At 43.2% G+C, this 17,835-nt stretch overlaps 1 protein-coding gene across 1 annotated transcript in view; it reads right to left on the bottom strand.

The window, feature by feature from the left end:
* The window catches only part of COL9A1 (collagen type IX alpha 1 chain), a 95,074-nt gene that overhangs the window by 32,477 nt on the left and 44,762 nt on the right, over nt 1-17,835 (bottom strand). The window contains exons 19-28 of the mRNA XM_075554043.1: nt 14,760-14,813; nt 13,261-13,314; nt 10,557-10,610; nt 9,063-9,116; nt 8,873-8,926; nt 8,705-8,758; nt 7,159-7,212; nt 5,978-6,022; nt 3,651-3,704; nt 3,498-3,551 (exon numbers count right to left, since the gene is read on the bottom strand). Coding sequence (XP_075410158.1) covers nt 3,498-3,551; nt 3,651-3,704; nt 5,978-6,022; nt 7,159-7,212; nt 8,705-8,758; nt 8,873-8,926; nt 9,063-9,116; nt 10,557-10,610; nt 13,261-13,314; nt 14,760-14,813 — 531 coding nt within the window. The remainder of the gene's footprint in view (nt 1-3,497; nt 3,552-3,650; nt 3,705-5,977; nt 6,023-7,158; nt 7,213-8,704; nt 8,759-8,872; nt 8,927-9,062; nt 9,117-10,556; nt 10,611-13,260; nt 13,315-14,759; nt 14,814-17,835) is intronic.

Genomic DNA, 17,835 nt, shown 5'->3' with positions numbered 1-17,835 from the left:
TTCGGTAAGTAGATATAGTGTTAAAACTCCATTCAAAACTATAATATTTATAATTTGCCATGGCACTTTTCTGAAAAATTTATAGTAGGTGAGAATTCACTTATTACCAATAAAGACAGCTCATAAGATTTAGACTACTTTCAATTCATTTCAAGAAATGTGTCTTGCGTATCTAGCTTACGGCAAGTCTGGTCAGGCCTGGAGCCTGGAGAGGGCGTGGTGAGATAGAGAGCTCAAAGATGAATCAGGCATGTCCTTGGCTTTCCGGAGTGATGATGGAGGCACAGGATGGGGACCAAAGGGATCAAGGACTGTGGGTTTTAGACTAAGGACAGCTCAGTTCTGTCTGAGTAATAGCGCACATTCAGAGCCATTTTCATGGTGGAATGAACATTTCAATTACATGTCAGAGGCCGAAGGGATGTTCACTCTGAAATGTATTGCCGTCTATATTCTGGCTTTGAAGGCGCCGAGTACTTGGGAATCATTCAGGAGTACAGCTTGATTGGAACACAGGATCTAGGTAAGTCCTAAAGGCCAGAAATGTTACCGGCATCACATGGTGGGCTTTGTCTTATCGGTTGTTGTCGTTGTGGCTGCTGTTGGGAACCATCAAGTCAACTTCAACCTTTTCTCCATTTATCATGATGTTGCCCATTGGTCCAGTTGTGAGGGTTTGGGTCTTCTTTACATTGAGTTTCATCCATCCCGAAGGCTGCAGTCCTTGATCTGCATCAGCAAGTGCTTCAAGTTCTCCTTGCTTTCGGCAAGCAAGCTTGTGTCATCTGCAACCCATAGGTTATTAATAACCCTTCCTCTGTCCCGGATGCCTCATTCTTTTCCATATAAGCCAACTTCTCGGATTATTTGCTCAGCATACAGACTGATAGGCTTTAGTCCATGGCTTCCAGGCTGCAGGACTCACCTTCTGGCACCGCCGATGGCAATGCTTCTTTTCACGAGGCTTTCGGTATCCGTGCTGTCCACAAGGTTTTCCATGGCGAATTCCTCAGAAGTGTGCACCCACATCCCTCTCTGTAGTCTGGGTTGTTAGCCTGAAGGCTCTGTTGAAACCTGAAACACCAGTCACCTAGCTTCCAGCATCACAGAAACACACAAGCCACCACAGTCGGACAAAGTGATAAGGCTAGTGGTGGCGTATCGTCGGTAGACAGCTACTAAAAGTACTTAAGTGGGAAAGAGAAGTGATCCTGGGAAAACAGAAGCTATATTTTGGAAGGAACACAGGGTAGTGTATGTACAGACTGAAGGCACTATCATTCCCTGTGGATTTGGGGATTGTGTTGGCATTTTTGTTTGTCTTAATGATGGAAGGAATGCCACTCATATTCAGCGGGTGAAGGTCATGAATGCTAGATGTCCTGCGATGCACAAGAATCCTAGAGAACAAAGAATTATCACAGCCAGTAGCCACAGGGAGAATCTGGGAGAGCAGGGAGCAAGTGGAAAGCAAATCAGGCGATGATGGCAATAATCTAAGCAGCAGGTAGTGGCCTGAGCCAAGGGGGTAGAAACTCGAGTGGAAAGTCAGAGTCATATTTAGGAAACCTTGAAAAGGAAGAAGTGGGATCAACAGGTCCTAATGGTGACAGGCAATGTGATGGAGAAAGAATGCCCAGGCTTTGAGTCTCCACGACAGGAGGAATGATATGAATCTGGCTTCTAGAAGAAATTCAAACATCAAACGTACTTCAGGTTCCTTCTCTCATCTAACTCTGATCACATGTGAGCATCGATTCACCCCTCTCCTACAGTTCTGTCTGCAGCTGATGGTTTTATATATTTCATGGCACTTAAGTGGGACAGGCTTACTCCAGTGTCTGTCATTTAGGGGCCCATTGCATGGTGCCGGCACACAGTGGGCGCTCAGTTAATATTCCTTGCACTATACAAATTTCCCATTCTATAAAATGAATAGAAGATGTAATAGCAAATGCCAGTGTTCTTTTCCGATACTACTCCATCTTTCCAGACCCATCATAAAGCATCATCAGGATTTTATAAATGTGCTCTCACAACAGCCTCATTGCTTACAACTAGTAAGGGAAATATGGAAATATTTTCATTAGAAACTGTTGCCTTCTGCAAAAGACAAGAAAGGAGTAAGTGAGGAGCCGGGTGCACATGAAGCATCGTGAGCAGAGGGAGCCAGTTTCTTCAGCTGCAGAAAAACTTCAAGCAACTACTCCATAAAGGCCAGGGATACATATCAACTCTGAGATGGAAAACGCCATGCTGATGCCACACAATATTGGGATAGTTCACGTTTTTCAAGCACGAAAATTCCCTCCACCTGCTCAAAACATGCTTTAAAAGAAGTATTTCCAACTGGAAATGTTTCTTACTTAGAAACATTTAAGGTTTACAAGGCTGTAAAACTTTACAGGAGCCGTTACCCAGCCTCCTCTTTCTCCCATGAAGCAGCTAGTGGGTTCAAACTTCCAAATGAGCAGTCCAACATTCACCCCACACTGCCCCTAGAGCTACCATATAACACAGTAATCCTTCCCCTAGGTATACACTCTTGAGACTCTAAAATAAACGTCCACTTAAAATATGCACATGTGTTCATATAGCCTAGTCACATTAACCCCAAACTGGAAATAGTCCAAAGAGCCATCACCTGATAAATGACTAAATAAACTGTGTCACAGCCAGACAATACAATACTACTTAACAATTAAAAAACTAAGTATTTCCATTTGCTCCAATACAGATAAACCTTGAAAATATTAAAATAAAAAGTCAGTCAGTCACACACACATCAAAAAAGAAAAATGTCCATTTGTACTAAATTTCTAGAAAAGGTAAATCTATAGAAACAGAGAGAGGACTCATGGTGGTGTGACCCTGGTGGAGGGGTTATGTGTCAGGCTGTGAGCCGAAAGGTTGCCATTTAAAGCCCCCAGGCACGCCATGGGCGGAAAACTGGGCTCTCTATTCCTGTGAGCAGCTACAGTTTCAAACACACACTGGGGTGTCTCTGCCCTGTCCTACAGGGTGACTGAGAGCCAGCATCAACTGCCTGGTAGTGAGTTGGTTTGGTTTTAGAGGGTTCAGGAAAATTGGGGGATGAATGCACGTACAGAGTTTCCCTTTGCAGTTCTAGAATTGTGGTTATGGTTGTACAACTATGAAAAAACAAAATACTATATGCACTTTAAGTGGGTGAATTAGATGGCATATGAATTAAATATAAATAAAGTTGTTTGTTTTCTTTTTTAAATTGCACTACAATGTTGTCTTCAATGTGGAATGAGAGCAGACAGGAGCATCGTGTTTTTTTGAAGTGCTTCATGTTGTTTCCATTTTCTGAAAAGAAGACATCTTATCTAAATGACAGTCCAATTTCAGTGGCTTCTCTGGACCAATGCATGCTCAAATATCAGAAGGCATTTGTGTAGGGAGGAAGGAAGGTGTGTGCAGCCACGCTCGCAAAGGCACCTGGGGACGTCCTACAGCAGGGAAATACTCACAGGGAAGCCCCGGGGTCCTCTGGGGCCCACCTCTCCTGGTTGCCCCTGCTGGCCCTGTTATAAAGAAGGCAGGTGGGGAAAAAGTTTTAATTTTTAATCCTTTGGGTGATCTCAGAGGGTTATAACTTAAGGGGAGGAAAAATGACTTCTTACCGGTTTTCCTGAATTCCCTAATTGGCCAGGTTTTCCAGGAGCACCTGTATTGCCCTAAAAGAGAAAATGCACACTCAGAGTACAAAGTCAAAAGGTACCACCACAAAATCACAGAAACCATTATTAAGCAAAAGTCTCAGAAGGTACGGCTATTGTTTTTCTGCATACTATCCAGCTAAGCCTCCACACTTCCAAAGAACTTCTGGAAGTGGTGCTTCCAGCTCTCTAAGGCTTCCTGGAAAAGCCCTGTGCTCGTTGATGGACACCACAGCAAAATGCCAGAACCCAAATGATGTTCGTTTTCAATGTTTTTGAGCTTGGGGTCAAAAAAGAAGCCTGAAGGGACAAGATCGCAGCCGCCAGGTGGTTAGGGTAAGATTTCCCAACTAAGTCCCTGTAGGTCAGCCCTGGATATCGCGGAAGAGGAAGATAAGCAGGTGTGTTGTTATGACAGGAAAAAGGTCCCTTGCCACAACTTTCCTGCTCTTTCTCTCACCGTGACAGCTTTCCACTGTTCTAAAATGTCTTTAATGAAGTCCCTGGGATCAGCCTGTATCCTTGGAGGAAAGCGATCAAGACTCCCTGCGACAGTCACCGTAACCTTGAGAGGGCTTGGCTGCCTTGAATGTAACTGCAGTCGCAGGTGCCCTCAGTCAGCACTATTTTGACGGAATTTTGGTCTCTGGAGCATGTCAATCCTTAGCGGGTTTACCTCTAATGGTTATCCAAAACTCATCCCCAGGTATGATTTGTTCCATAAAGTCATTTTCACTAGCTTTGAAATTGCTGAGAAACCAACAGAAAGATCAGCTTAGAGCCAGCTGATTGTGAGATCCAGTGTCAGCAGCTAACACATCAATGGCAACATCTCTTTCTGGACTGGAACCACAGGCTCTTCGAGTGTCGAGAGTTGGGCTCATGTCTGACCTTCCTTAAAACACCTGATCTGTCCCAAAACTATTATTTTGTGGAGGGGGAAGAGCATTTCTGTAAACCTGTTGCAACGTTTCAATGATTCAGAATATGTCCATTTGGGTTTTGTTGACATTTTTTTATTAGCCCTGATCTCAAAATTGTTTTTCTCCAATGCAAAATATATTTTTTCTTGTTTGTGTATGTTTCTCTTTTTAAATCCCTTGTTTTAAGTGCTCTAACAAGACAATCCCAAGTACTCGACTGCTGGGTAGAACTTGTCTGGAGCCATCCCCTGACTGTAGACATGTTTAGACATGTGTTGTGACTGCAGACATGCTTAGACAAGGATGACCTCTAACCCCAGCCGCAGTTCTCTTTGACTTACCTTCAGCATTTAGACTGTAAGTAAATGTACTCATCACGACACCCTGCCTTCCCCGGACTGTTTGTTAGAGTGAAGTATGAGTTTCCTGATTTCACAATGAGGACCCGGGAAGATGGAGAATCTCCTTTTCTGTGGGCGCATCAAAATCCTTCCCACTGAGAATACTATTGGCTACTCTCGAACTACATGAAAGGTCAAATGTCAGAGAAGTAAGAAATGGTCTTCAACAAGGTCCTGAAGTCGAAGGCTTTTCTTTCGCTCACAGTATTAATTATGTGTCTCATTCATGTCTACCATCTCTACATCCAGTGAGCTTCTTCGAACACTTACAACTAGAGAGTAGCGAGCCAGCCCAGGGAAATAGAGCAAGCCCTTCCAGCAAGCCGCGGGGAGAGGGCATGTCAGAATATGCCATCTCCACCATCAGCGCTCACAGTCTGAGAATTGGGGGTCTCTGCTCAAGATATCAAAGGCCCCCACCATCAAGTTCACTGTGATGTGAGGCCCTAAAATCTGAGACTAATATCTACAGTATTCATATTTTTAGATAGTTTGTTCCAAAGTAAAGCTATATTTTGGTCCCTTAATAGTCATTTCACCTGTTGCTTTTATTTCTTTACACTTTCAGTACAGAATATAAGCACTAGTGGATTGGTGTGTTAACAAAAGCCTAATACCTTTTTATGTCAAGCTAAATCATCTAATGGTATCCAGTGGTGTAACTCTCATGCCTCGCGAGCACCCTCCTCATTGTCAGCGGAAGGCACAGGATAGCTGCCTCGTCTGCACTGACCCGGGGCCACTTTCATTACGGACGGAGCTCCCATCAGCCCCACGTTTGCACACTATTCTTCCTGCCGCTGAGCAAGAGTCACACTTTGAAGGTTTGAAACGTTTGCTCTTGCATTCTCCTTAGGAGAAAATATAAAGCAAACGGCCAGGTTGGAAGTATTAGATATGAGCAATAAAACCTATGGATACAAGAATGCAGAAGAACAACATTCCTTTACAAGTTTTCATCTTTTACCTTTTCACCAGCAATGCCCTTTGCACCAGGAATTCCAGGCAAGCCCTAAAAGAATGCAGAGTGTGGTTTTATCATCCAGCCTGTGACTCACAGAGACACCCAGGCCGCTGACCCTGACTGCAAGAGTGACGGACCCCTGGGAACAGGATGAGCTCAAGGCCGGGGGGTGGGGGGGGGGGGGTGGGGGGGGGTGTCTTCCTCATTCTGCGCAGTCCGTTCCCGAACTACCCACGTGTCGAGCGGACCGCTGTAGTGCGTCGGCCGTGTTAGCAAGGACTCTGTCTAGCAAAGGTTACTTTTGACAGAGATGAACTCCCCATTTATAAACCTGTCCCATTTCCAGGTTAACAGGGGCTCTTCCCCACAGGCCAGACACATCAGGTGTGCGGTGTGCTTTCGAGTACACAGCAACAAAAGGAGGACCTGTGGGAAATGGTGGACCTGATAGTGGAAAGGGGGCTGGCCGAGAAGGCCAAGCCAATTCGGTACTGTTGTTAGATATCATGATAAAGTGGAAGGTGAGTCCCCCATGTCACCAAGTGTCCTTTGTTCACTTGAAAAGCTGCCTTCAAAGAGCTGAGAACCTATGTGTCACAATCCACATGAGCTCCCGGCCACATTCATGCAGGGGACCACTCTTGGGAATGCCCAAAGCAGCGGATGACTTATTCCCAGTACCTTCGGTGTCACACTGTGCCCTAAGTGGACCCGCCTGAACCCTGCCGTGGCTCCACTCTGAGAGAAGAGCTCCAGCCAGGGTCAAACTGAGACAAAGTTTGACACACACAAGACTGAACAACGGACAGAGTGCTGTTTTAAAGCAGAATTTTAGCTTAACAGAGAAAAAACTAAAATGTAAAATTAAAATGTTGTGTTTTTTCATTTAAAGAATGTGGCTGAACCAATTCCAACTCATAGCTACCCAAAGGGATGGGGTAAAGCTATGTCCTAGGGTTCCATCCCGTTATGGAAGCAGACTGCTCCATCTTTCTCCTCTGGAGGAGCTGACCGGTGCAAACCACCAACCTGCTGTTCACTGATGGTGCTTACCCACTGCGCCACCAGGGGTGCGTATCTGCATCCCTCAGAACGTACAATAAGTAACATGTCTCTCTTCCCTTATATTCGGATTTTCAAAACGAGTGTATAAAGCAAAAAAATTCAAGGAGACAAATACTTACAGGTAACCCCTGTAATCCTGCATCGCCAGGGGGCCCATGCTTCCCAGGGTCACCCTGAAATAAAAGTTTCACCACATCAGAAAGGGAGGGGAACCGCGCCTGACATCCAGCTGTCCTGACAGGCACTTTGTTGTGACCCAGTGGAGAGCAGGACCCAGACCCAGGATATAAATGCAAACAAAATGCGCCATTTCTCCAGCCGGCCTCATCCATGTGTCATTTCACTGAGATCCTAAGCCTAGGCAAATGCATACATTATTCTTTTCTTAATCATTTTATTGGGGCTCATACAACTCTTATCACAATCCAGACATGCATCAATTGTGCAAAGCACACTTATACATTCATTGCCCTCATCATTCTCAACATTCACTTTCCACTTGGGTTCCTGGAATCAGCTCCTCATTTTCTTTTTTTCCCCTTCCCCTCCCTCCCCGCTCCCCCCCCCCCATGAATCCTTAATAATTTATAAGTTATTATTTTATCTTACCTTACACTGCCCGGTGTCTCCCTTCACCCACCTTTCTGTTGCCCATCCCCCAGAGAGGAGGTTATATGTAAATCCTTGTGATCAGCTCCCCTTTTCTATCCCCCCTTCCCTCCTGGTATCGCCACTCTCCCTGCTGGTCCTGAGGGGTTCATCTATCCTGGACTCTGTGTGTTTCCAGTATAAGTATTTTCTATTGGGTATTTGATTTAAAATTTTACATTTAAAAATTTTAAAATTAATTCAGCAAAACCATCCTATCTCACTGCCATCAAGTAAATAGGACTTGTAGACCCTGTAGGACAGGTTAGAACTGTCCCTGAAGTAGCTGATTAACATGTAATATCTTATCATTTGATCTCCCTTTTACCCTATTTTAAAGACATTTCAGTGTTTGTTTGTTTAAGTGGAGGGGGACTACACGCGGATGAAGCCCCTGGCGCATCCTATCTGACCATGGACCAGGGATGTGAATGATGGCCTTGCTAACATGCAGAGTGCATTGTTCAGGGGATGGTTGCAGATGCAGTTTGTTTACAATTTAGCACCCTGTCATTTGATCTCCCTTATGATCCATTTAAATTTGTTTTTAATATTCTCTCTTTTCTATCGAGGTTTTTATCTGTTTTGCTTTGTTAGTTTTTTCATGTTTCCTGTATCTGAGATCCAGGATAGATAAGTCTAGAGACAGTCACCAATTCCTTGGGAGAATGCCGGGGAGGCTGGAGGGAAATGAGGACTAATAAGAATGAGTACAAGAATGAAGACAATGTTCTAAAACTGATTGGACCGTTCTTCTTGATGTGATTGAGCTATTGGATTGTAACATGTGAATTACATGCCAATAAAACTGTTGGTAAATTTTTTTTTAAAAGATCTGCCCCTGTGGGTTTCCAAGAATGCCACTCTCTACAGGAATAGAAAGTCTCATCATTCTCCCAGAAACTGCCAAAACCTGGCTGGATGTATCGCTGGTAATTGAGTAATGGGGATGCTTTGCTCCCTTGAGTAGGGCCAAGCCAGCTGCATTCACTTTTCCTAAATCACACAGCTAGCTACCTTTGTGCCCGGCATCCCAGGTATCCCGTCGCGGCCGTCCACGCCTGGCAGGCCCTAAAGACACAAAGAAACATGCTGTGTCTCACAAACAGTCACATTCGACTTCCCTTCCTGACTTTTCACAGTTTTGCTGCAAGTTAGTCTGAAGATTACGGTTCAGGATTATACCGTGTCTCCTTTGGGCCCCGGGACGCCAGGAATTCCTCTGGAACCTTGTGCCCCCTGCAGGACAGAAGGGAAAGACCAGAGGGGAAGCGCTTCAGGATCACAAGAGGAGCTTAAGTCAAGCAGGTAAGTCACAAACCGATGACACTGAAAAGCATGCTGCTTGTGGTGATGGAGACCAATTTGAACTCACTCTGTCTCCCTTGGGACCTGCTTCTCCTGGAGGTCCACGTCGACCTTGGTCACCCTGTAGGAAAATAAAATATAAGCAGATGTTACATATTTATTATTATTGAAATAAAAAATGCACCATCCACATTACTGAATTACTTCCCATCCACCTGCTGGATGCCTAACTCAGGAAATAATTCTATGAAAAGTATATTGTCTTAAAAATTGATGTTACCATGGGGATAACTTTTTGTTTTTATTTCAATAGATAGTAAAGGGGGTACCAGGGACCTTCAGAAAGTTCAAGACAATATGGCAGTAAAAGATGATGGGATTTTTCCATGAGCATTGTGAGTCCACTCCTATATGCTCTGTGCCCTTCAGATGCAAACATGGCATAAGCTAAAGGCCCACATGCGGGTAGGCCTGGCTTCTGTAAAGGCACCTGCATTTCATCTAAGCTCATTGGCTATTGCGGCAGGGCAAGGGAGGTCTGAGGTACTAGCAATTGTTATTTTTCTTACTAAATTCCCAGTCGATTATATTGGTGGCTGTCAAAAATTATCGAGCTATAAGTGAAACATGGCCTAAGAGGTAACAAGTGAGAGGTTGTGGTTTTCTAAAATAGACCTTTTGTTGGATCAGGGTTAGTTCTCTATTTACTGGATCCGTTCTACTGCCCAGAGGAGTATTTAATGTTCATACTGTCTTCTCAATTAACTGTTCAGTGTCTCTTCGATGCCAACTCCCACTCCAGGCAGGGGCAATCCCCCTGAGAGTGCACACACCCCGTCACCACCCACAGTGTCTCTTGGCGCTTGTGCTCTGCTGCCGCGCCCACGCAGAACGGCTCTCAGGCCAACCTTCCTCTTAGGGGCGCTTGCATGGACACCTGTGCCGCATGCCCAGCTGCTCACCACATTCGGCACTGTTTAGTTACACTCTGCGTTTCCCGTGGAGCATGATAAAGACCTTAATGATAGGAAATTCTCATTGTCTTCTGCTTTTTATCGGGTATAGTTGATTATTAGTGAATCGCTGTTTTATCTGCATTTTACCAAAAAACATTTATAGCTCTCTCCAATAAAGATGCACGTACATATGACAGTCAAAATATAGACTCGTGAGATCACAAACCATAGAGAAGGAGGCTCGAAATCCCCAGAAACCAAAAATAAAATGGTTATTGTGACGCTAAGCTTTCTGGCAACAAAAAATGTGGAGGGTGGAGGGTGGAGGGCCAGGGGTTGAGAGAGGGAAGGGATGTGAGAGAGAAACACTGCAACATAAATATTTAATAATTTAACTCAGCTTATGAGAACAACAAAAGTCCAAATCAAGCCAAAAAATATTTCTCTGTATCTAAAAAAGATGCTTATTTTAATTAAGAAAATCTTAAAATAAATATAAAAGCTCTTGCTTATTTTTCCACCTTAATTATCCACATGCAAAATAAGCTTGAACATAGATACAACAGCAACAACAAAAAAAGTCTTGTGGAAGGAAAATCACTTACAGGTGCACCAGGAATACCCCGAGGCCCAGGTTCACCATCTAAGCCCCGGGCACCCTATAAAAAAATAAGACAAATAAAATTAAGTCAGTCATATATGATAAAGGCCACATAAATCTTTCTAAGAACTTCAACAGCCATTAAAAAAAAAAAAAAGGAGGTTTGGGTCGGTCACATCTACTCTATTTGTCACTGCACCCTGAGGAGTACTCAATTAGACCCCTCCGATATGAAAACACTTGCTAATGACTCATCACCCTAGAAGTATGTGACCAGGGCCTGGGCTCCCACTCTGGGCATGTTGACACCGCATCCAATCTAGAACAGAATACTGCAGCCAGGACGCTTCTCCAGCTACCGCTGGGGAGCACTCTCTGGAGTGTTAGGTCGTCCTCTTAGACGCACAATCAGGAGTCCAGCCATGTCGCTCAGGAGAATGAACCCTAATAAAAATCTGAGCCTCTCGCCTCTCATTCGGGACAAATGCTTGCTTTGGTTTGTGTAGAGAAGTGGATCTCTTCAACAAGTGACAGCATAGAACCACCCAGAACTTTGTACACCATGTTATCTTAAACTGATCCCTGACTTGGCTACCGAGTGGACACATCACTTATGTCACCTTCTTGTTTTGTTTATAAAGACCAAAGTTTTATTTTGAAATGAAAATATGATTCTTTTAATGTGTGCTACCTATGTTAGATGATAAAATGCCGCCCCTTCTTTCGATCTGTTTCTCATCTAGGTTAATGAGATAGCAGAAGGGCAACTGAAGTGAACAGAACACCTCTTAATGAACAGGGTTGGGAGGCAAAGATGATAAAATAAATTTAAAAAAATTTTTAAACAGTCAAACGTGATTGCTTAGATACGAGGCCAAGAAAGCCAGGTGGGCAGCATGTGTTGTAAGAACTGGAAACTAGAGAACCTTTGATAGAAGGTTCAGACGTACGTAGAATCAAAGCAAGAACACAACTGAGGCAGGGGTACCACAGAGCCTTGACGTTCTTTGACCACTAAGAACTAGCTCAGAGCAGACGGCATTCGACATTCACCAGGAAGAAGCGATTCGGAAGACCTGAAAAGGACCTTGAATTCATCATTCAACTTATATTATGTGAGCGGCCTTCTCTGCGTTATAGAAACCCCTTTGCTGCACTCCTCTCTCTGCTGTTGCTCAGGAGCTCCGACCCACAGTGCTGTTACTAGGTAACCACGCCACAGCTTGGAGTTCACCAGAAAAGCTTTTTTTTTCTCCCACAAAAGCAATTTGACAGAAATCGGAGGAAATGAAAAATTTTCAAAATTACCAAGCCGGAGAATACCTCAAATAAAGAGCCTATCAAGAGCAGTAATTGGTTTCAAAATAAGGGGCCACATATTTTAGGGGATAATTTAGATGGAGAGGGGGAAAGAGTGACGACCTATGATCTCAGCAGCTTTGGAATAGATGGAAGTTATTATTTAATAAAGGAACAGCTATAAACACTGGGTGCTAAGACAACATGAAGCCAGACATAGGTGTGAATCAACTATGTGTTTAGAACAACACAGTGTTTGTAGAAAAGAAATTCTCTAAAAAGGAGAATTAGGACAGAGACAGATAAAGATACCTAGAAACCAGAAAGGATGAATCTGAGGGAATGGGAGTTGGAAGAATGGGAAATAAACCAGGGCTTCAATCCACAAGAAAATATCTTGCTTCCAAAAGGAGCCAAAAAAGATGTTTCATTTGCTGGGCACATGCATTTGTCAAAGGAAGATTCTGTGTTTCAGGTGGTTTTGACATGTCCATAAAAGAGACTAACGAGAATCATCCTGGGGTCAGAGGGGGCTGTGAATGAAGCTCGTTGGGGGTTGTTGTTGAGTTGTTTGGTTGGGTTTTCTTTTGTGTAGGATCCAGCACATACAAACTGGTTAACCTAACCCACATTCTAAGAAGTGGTCACCATTTAGCATCTTCTTCAATTTATGAAGAGGTTTGGATACACCCCTATATACACACCCAAACAATGGCGGATGCCGTGGGGCAGGGAGGTGGCGGGAGCTCTGAACATATCATAAGCATTCAGGATTCTCTAATTCTCATGATATTCACCCCGTGATTACTTTCCCTCCGCCCCCCCCCCCCACAGCAACCCTCGTCGATCGGCTCTCCCAATGTCTGCCATCAAGAGGAGCCAGCCACGCTGCGACCTGCCCGCCGCTGTACCACTTCCCTCAGATTTGTGTCTCCCCTGCTGGCCTTGTAAGTAGCTATCTGCTTGTCCTATTCCTCTTTGGATCTTCCCAGAACCTTGTACCGGGTCTTACTAGGTAAATCTGGGTTCTGAGATTGAGCGAAGGTGAGCTGGTATCCGCCAGCCACCGGTGTATTATCCCTGTTAAATTCAGGCCTCAACAATTCCCTGGCCAGAAGAACTTGGGCCCTGGGGGCCAGCTAAAGGATTTTCTATGCTAATAAAACACAACTCATTGGCAACCCTAACTTTTAAAAATTTACATCGAGGCAAAATAGCACAACCTTACCAACACTAATTTACCCTGGATCATTTAACATATATAACATATGGCATGTATCATGAGCATTCTCCTTTCTACCAACTATGTTTTCAACAGACGTTCAAGAACAAAAATATGATGTCATTTTTAAATAGGCAAAAGCTCAAATATTTCATATATTCTGGTATTGTTATGGACATCTTCTTACTTTTTCTCCTTTCGCCCCAAGTATGCCAGTGATGCCCCTCAGGCCTTGAGCTCCCTAGCAGGGAAAAAGAAAGGGAATTATTTGCGTTGAAGCACACATTCTTATCATCACAAAAGCTGACCCCAAAATTCACAGCGTTTCATCCAGAAAGGTCATGCTAAGAAATGGTAACTAGACAAAGCCTTCAACTTTAAAAAGGCAAACGAGTTATTTTTAAAAACTTCTAAAGACGCACACAAGCCTGGCTGGAGCTGGCATACATACTCATATAAAAAAGGCAGTATGATTAGTAAAAGAGGGATTATCTTTAACTCACACACAGACTGCACTGCCATGACCACCTCCTTCATCTTTGGTTACTTAGTGACATCATACCTTGGAATACTTTTCCTTCCAAAGGCAATTAGGTTCCTAAGCGAGTCCACAAAAGCATATGATTTACCTATCAAGCTGTAGTTTGAATCAACCACTTGTAGTCACTATTCATCCCACAGTTTCAAGGGTAAAAAGGCATTCTGAATCCAAACTAGATCAGAAAGGATCCATCTCACCTCATAATAGGCCCTGGTGTAGGTAATCCTAAAAATGAGGGATCATAAATGTAATTTTTGTAATCCCTCTCAGGACTGAAATTCCACCATTCTTCAATCTCTAGTCCCAAAGTGCCAATACTCAAAATTCACTGCCATTGAGTCGAAACAGACTCATGATGACCCTACGGGACAGGGTAGAACTGTCCTGGTGAGACTGCGAGACTGTCCTCTCCATGGTAGTGGAGAGCCTTTCATCTTTTCCTGAGGAGCAGCTGCGGGTCTCAAACTGTGGACCTTGTGGCCAACTCCAGAAATTAGTCATGTAATGAGTGAGCCTCGTTGCTCTTTTGGGAGCGTGTTCTACTCCATTTGAAAAGTAAATCGCTGCTGCTGGGCAACTTTCTAACTGTCCACAGTCAATTAAGATAAAGCTCTCTAGGCCTGCTCTTTCCCTTAGGTTCTTGGTAGACGAAAAAGGGCGTAATGCCATGACCAACTGCTCAAGCAGCTAAGTCACAAATTCTGTGTCGCTCAATTAGGGATGACCAGGAATTTAAATGTGCAGGGCCATCCAGCTTAGGACATCCACGTAGGACAGAAAGTAAGATAAGGCCATATCATGTTACAGCTGCTCTTTCTGTGTAGTGCACTTGCTAAATGCTTTTGTGTAATCCAGTTATGGACTTGGTAGGGAATTCTACAAGACTTCCAAAACTATTTGGATCAATAACAGTGACATGAAGATGCCAAGCATCTTTGAAATTTTCTTTGAAAAAAGTACTTGGGCGTACCATGGGACACTTCTCCTATTTTAAATTATCGTTAGACCCCAAAGCTGACTTAGTAGAAAAATAAATAAAATAGAAGATGCCATGTTAATTCCAAAAGCTAAACAGAAAATGTTCCAGGATTCACAAGAAAGGATTGTTTTTAGATGTAGCAACATATGTTTGAAAAACACTTTACTGGAGGTCCTTGGGCTCCAACTTCTCCCAGTTCTCCCTGGTCACCTTCTTCACCCTACAGAACAACAAGGGAAAGCACAGCGAGTGTGATCCTCTCAAACGAGCACAGGAAAAGGCTCAGCTCAACCCCATGCCTTTTGTGTTCATTTGTCATCCCGTGGGTTATTCTACGACCGTTCCTGGTCTTCCATGGGCTGGCCCTATTCACTGTGGAGCATCGAGAAAAGATTGAGACGTGCACAATAAAGTCACCCAAATCTTACCAGGTAGCGACATCTACCAGGGACATACCACACTGCGTCCTTTCAGCGCTTCTCTACACACACATTGTGTGTGTGATTGTGTGTGTTAATGGGAAAATGTTACATGTACACTATTCCATAAATGTCCACACTTTTAAAATCATCAAATAGTTTTCCTCTTCACTTTTTACTGTAGCCAGATGTTTAATGTATTTAAAACAATCTTTTTTCATAAGTAATACCATAGAAATGCTTTCTCTATCCCCCAAAATAATGTGTATGTGCATTCATTCATCTATAGTTTTCTTCTAGTATATTTATAAGCTTAATTTCTTACATAAAAATATTTAAACAGTAATTTATTTTTTTGAAAAATACAAGGTAGAATTCTTTTTCCAATACAGCATACCGAGCAATAGACACACACAGTGTAGAAAATTAATCCTTAACATATATGAAATTGTTAAAAACAAAAAAAACTAGACTCTAGGCTTCCTTTGCTACTCTTCTAAACTGCTGTGTGATGCTGCCAATACAGAACATTTTCCATTTTGAAACGTTATCATACATTGTAATATCACTCGGGAAGAAGCCCACTATGTGTCTTTGTTTTCCATTTATAATTGATCTCATTCTCCAGGTTCTCTTCAGTGTTGACCTTCTAGATGAAATTTAGAATGGTTGGGCAACTCCTTACAAAAAGCATATATGCTTCATATTAGGACTACATTAAATTAATAGACAAATATGGAGAGAATTGAAATATTTCCAATGTTGAGTATTTCTCTGCTCAAACTCAGTGTGTCTCCCTATTTAGTCAACCCCCCACCCTCAATCAAAGAAGCTTTGCTCCTTTTGTCATATTGGGTTACTAGATGTCATCGAGTTGGATCTTATTCATAGTGACCTTATGTGTAAAAAATGAAACACTGCCTGGTCCTGCACAGTCCTACCAATTAGTGTCATGTTTGAGCCTGTTGTTGCAGCCACTGTGTCAATCCATCTCATCAAGGGTCTTCCTCATTTTCATTGACCCTCTGTTTTGCCAAGCATGATGTCTTTTTCCAGGGACTTGTCTCTCCTGACAACATGTCCACTGTCTGTGAGAGGAAGTCTCTGCATTCTGGATTCTAAGGAGCATTCTGACTGAACCGCTAAGACAGATTGGTTTGTTCTTCGGAAAGTCCACGGTATTTTCAGGAGTTTCCGCCAGCACTATCATTCAATTGCAGCTATTTTTCTTTGATCTTCCCTATGAAATGTCCAACTTTCACATGCATCTGAGACAATTGAAAATGCCATGTCTTGGTCAAGGGCACCATAGTTCTCAAAGTGGCATTCTTGCTCTTCACTCAGCATTTGAAAGAGGTCTTATGCGATCGAGTTGTCTGATGCACGGTGGCATTGGATGTCTGAGCTGCTGCTTCCACGAGCACTCGTTTTTTGGTGGTGGCGGTTTGTGTTCCATATCAGAGCTCATAGTAAGCTTGTTCTAAGGTATGTTGACAAGTTGTTAATGGCAATGGAATTTTGTTCTAAGCTTATTCTATGCTTGTACTAAAGCAGTGGTTCTCGACCTTCCCAACGCCACGACCCCTTAATGCAGTTCCTCAGGTTGTGGTGACCCCCAACCATCAAATTATTTTCGTTACTACTTCATAACTGCTATTTTGCTACTGTTATGAATCATAATATAAATATCTGAAATGAAGGACCAATTTTCATTGTTACAAATTGAACAGAATGAAACATAATTAAAGCATAGTGATTAATCACAAAACAATATATAATTATATATATTGTGAAATATTTATATGTTTTCCAATGGTCTTAGGCGGCTCCTGTGAAAGGGTCTTCAATCCCCAAAGGGGTCGCAACCCACAGGTTGAGAACCGCTCTTCTAAGGTGTGTTGACTGATGGTTAATGGCAATGGCGTCGAGCAGCCCCAGTGCGTAACCCTCTGTCCATCAGGGCTCTCTCTAGAGGGAACGTGGTCACCAGAAGGAGGGGAAGAGGCGCAGGATAGCCACACAGAGCAGTGGGCCCCACGTCTGGGCTGCCACATGGATTCTCCCAGGAACATTTTCTGGTGTAAATCAGTGTTGTTCAACATCTGTTTTTGTGTGGCCGTAGACGGTTTTGTTGTGTGAATCATTGGATAGTCTCTGCAATGGGTCATCCTGGTCTTTCAGTGCAACGCCCCTGAATGCACTAGCATACAGCCAGGCACATGAACAGTAATTAACGAGTATTTGTTGAATTTTTAGTTATGAATTTTAAGATTCAGTCATGGAATTGAATACACAGAAAAATGTCCAAATTGATCAAGTTTCTCTCTTCGCCAATCTGATCTCAAGAGGGTAGTGCAGATGACCACACTGGCGCCTCAATGGAAAGCTGAAGTGTCAAAGACCTTTAAACTTGCAAGGTACAGAAGACCTTAAAAATAGATCCCCAAACTGTAGTAGCAGACAGAACCCTGATTGATCCTGATTCGCTCAGGTTATCAACAGATTAATTCGAAAACCTTCAAGGATAGTCATGCTTGAAAACAGCAGTCAGGTCCCTCTAGTTCCTGACTCGCCATGAAAAGGGCTGGTCTTCTGCTCAGTGTCCAGTAAAAGGGATGAGAAAACATGGTCATAAAGTCCAGAGGACCTCACTACAAAGAACAGTTTGGTTTTGTGAAATATGAAATTAACAGGGACAAAAATTCTGGTAGTCAAATTCTGAGATACTGAAAGTCAATGTGCTCTAGTGGGTGAGGAAAAGTGCAGATGAATAGCTTCATTTTAGATTTCAGCCACGGTTGTTCTGCAGGACATGCCAGCCTC

This window comes from Tenrec ecaudatus, chromosome 7, assembly GCF_050624435.1.
Source record: "Tenrec ecaudatus isolate mTenEca1 chromosome 7, mTenEca1.hap1, whole genome shotgun sequence".
In the NCBI taxonomy this organism is placed as follows: domain Eukaryota; kingdom Metazoa; phylum Chordata; class Mammalia; order Afrosoricida; family Tenrecidae; genus Tenrec; species Tenrec ecaudatus.
Note: the sequence above shows the minus strand (reverse complement) of the source record. Positions and strands in the feature narration are given on the sequence as shown.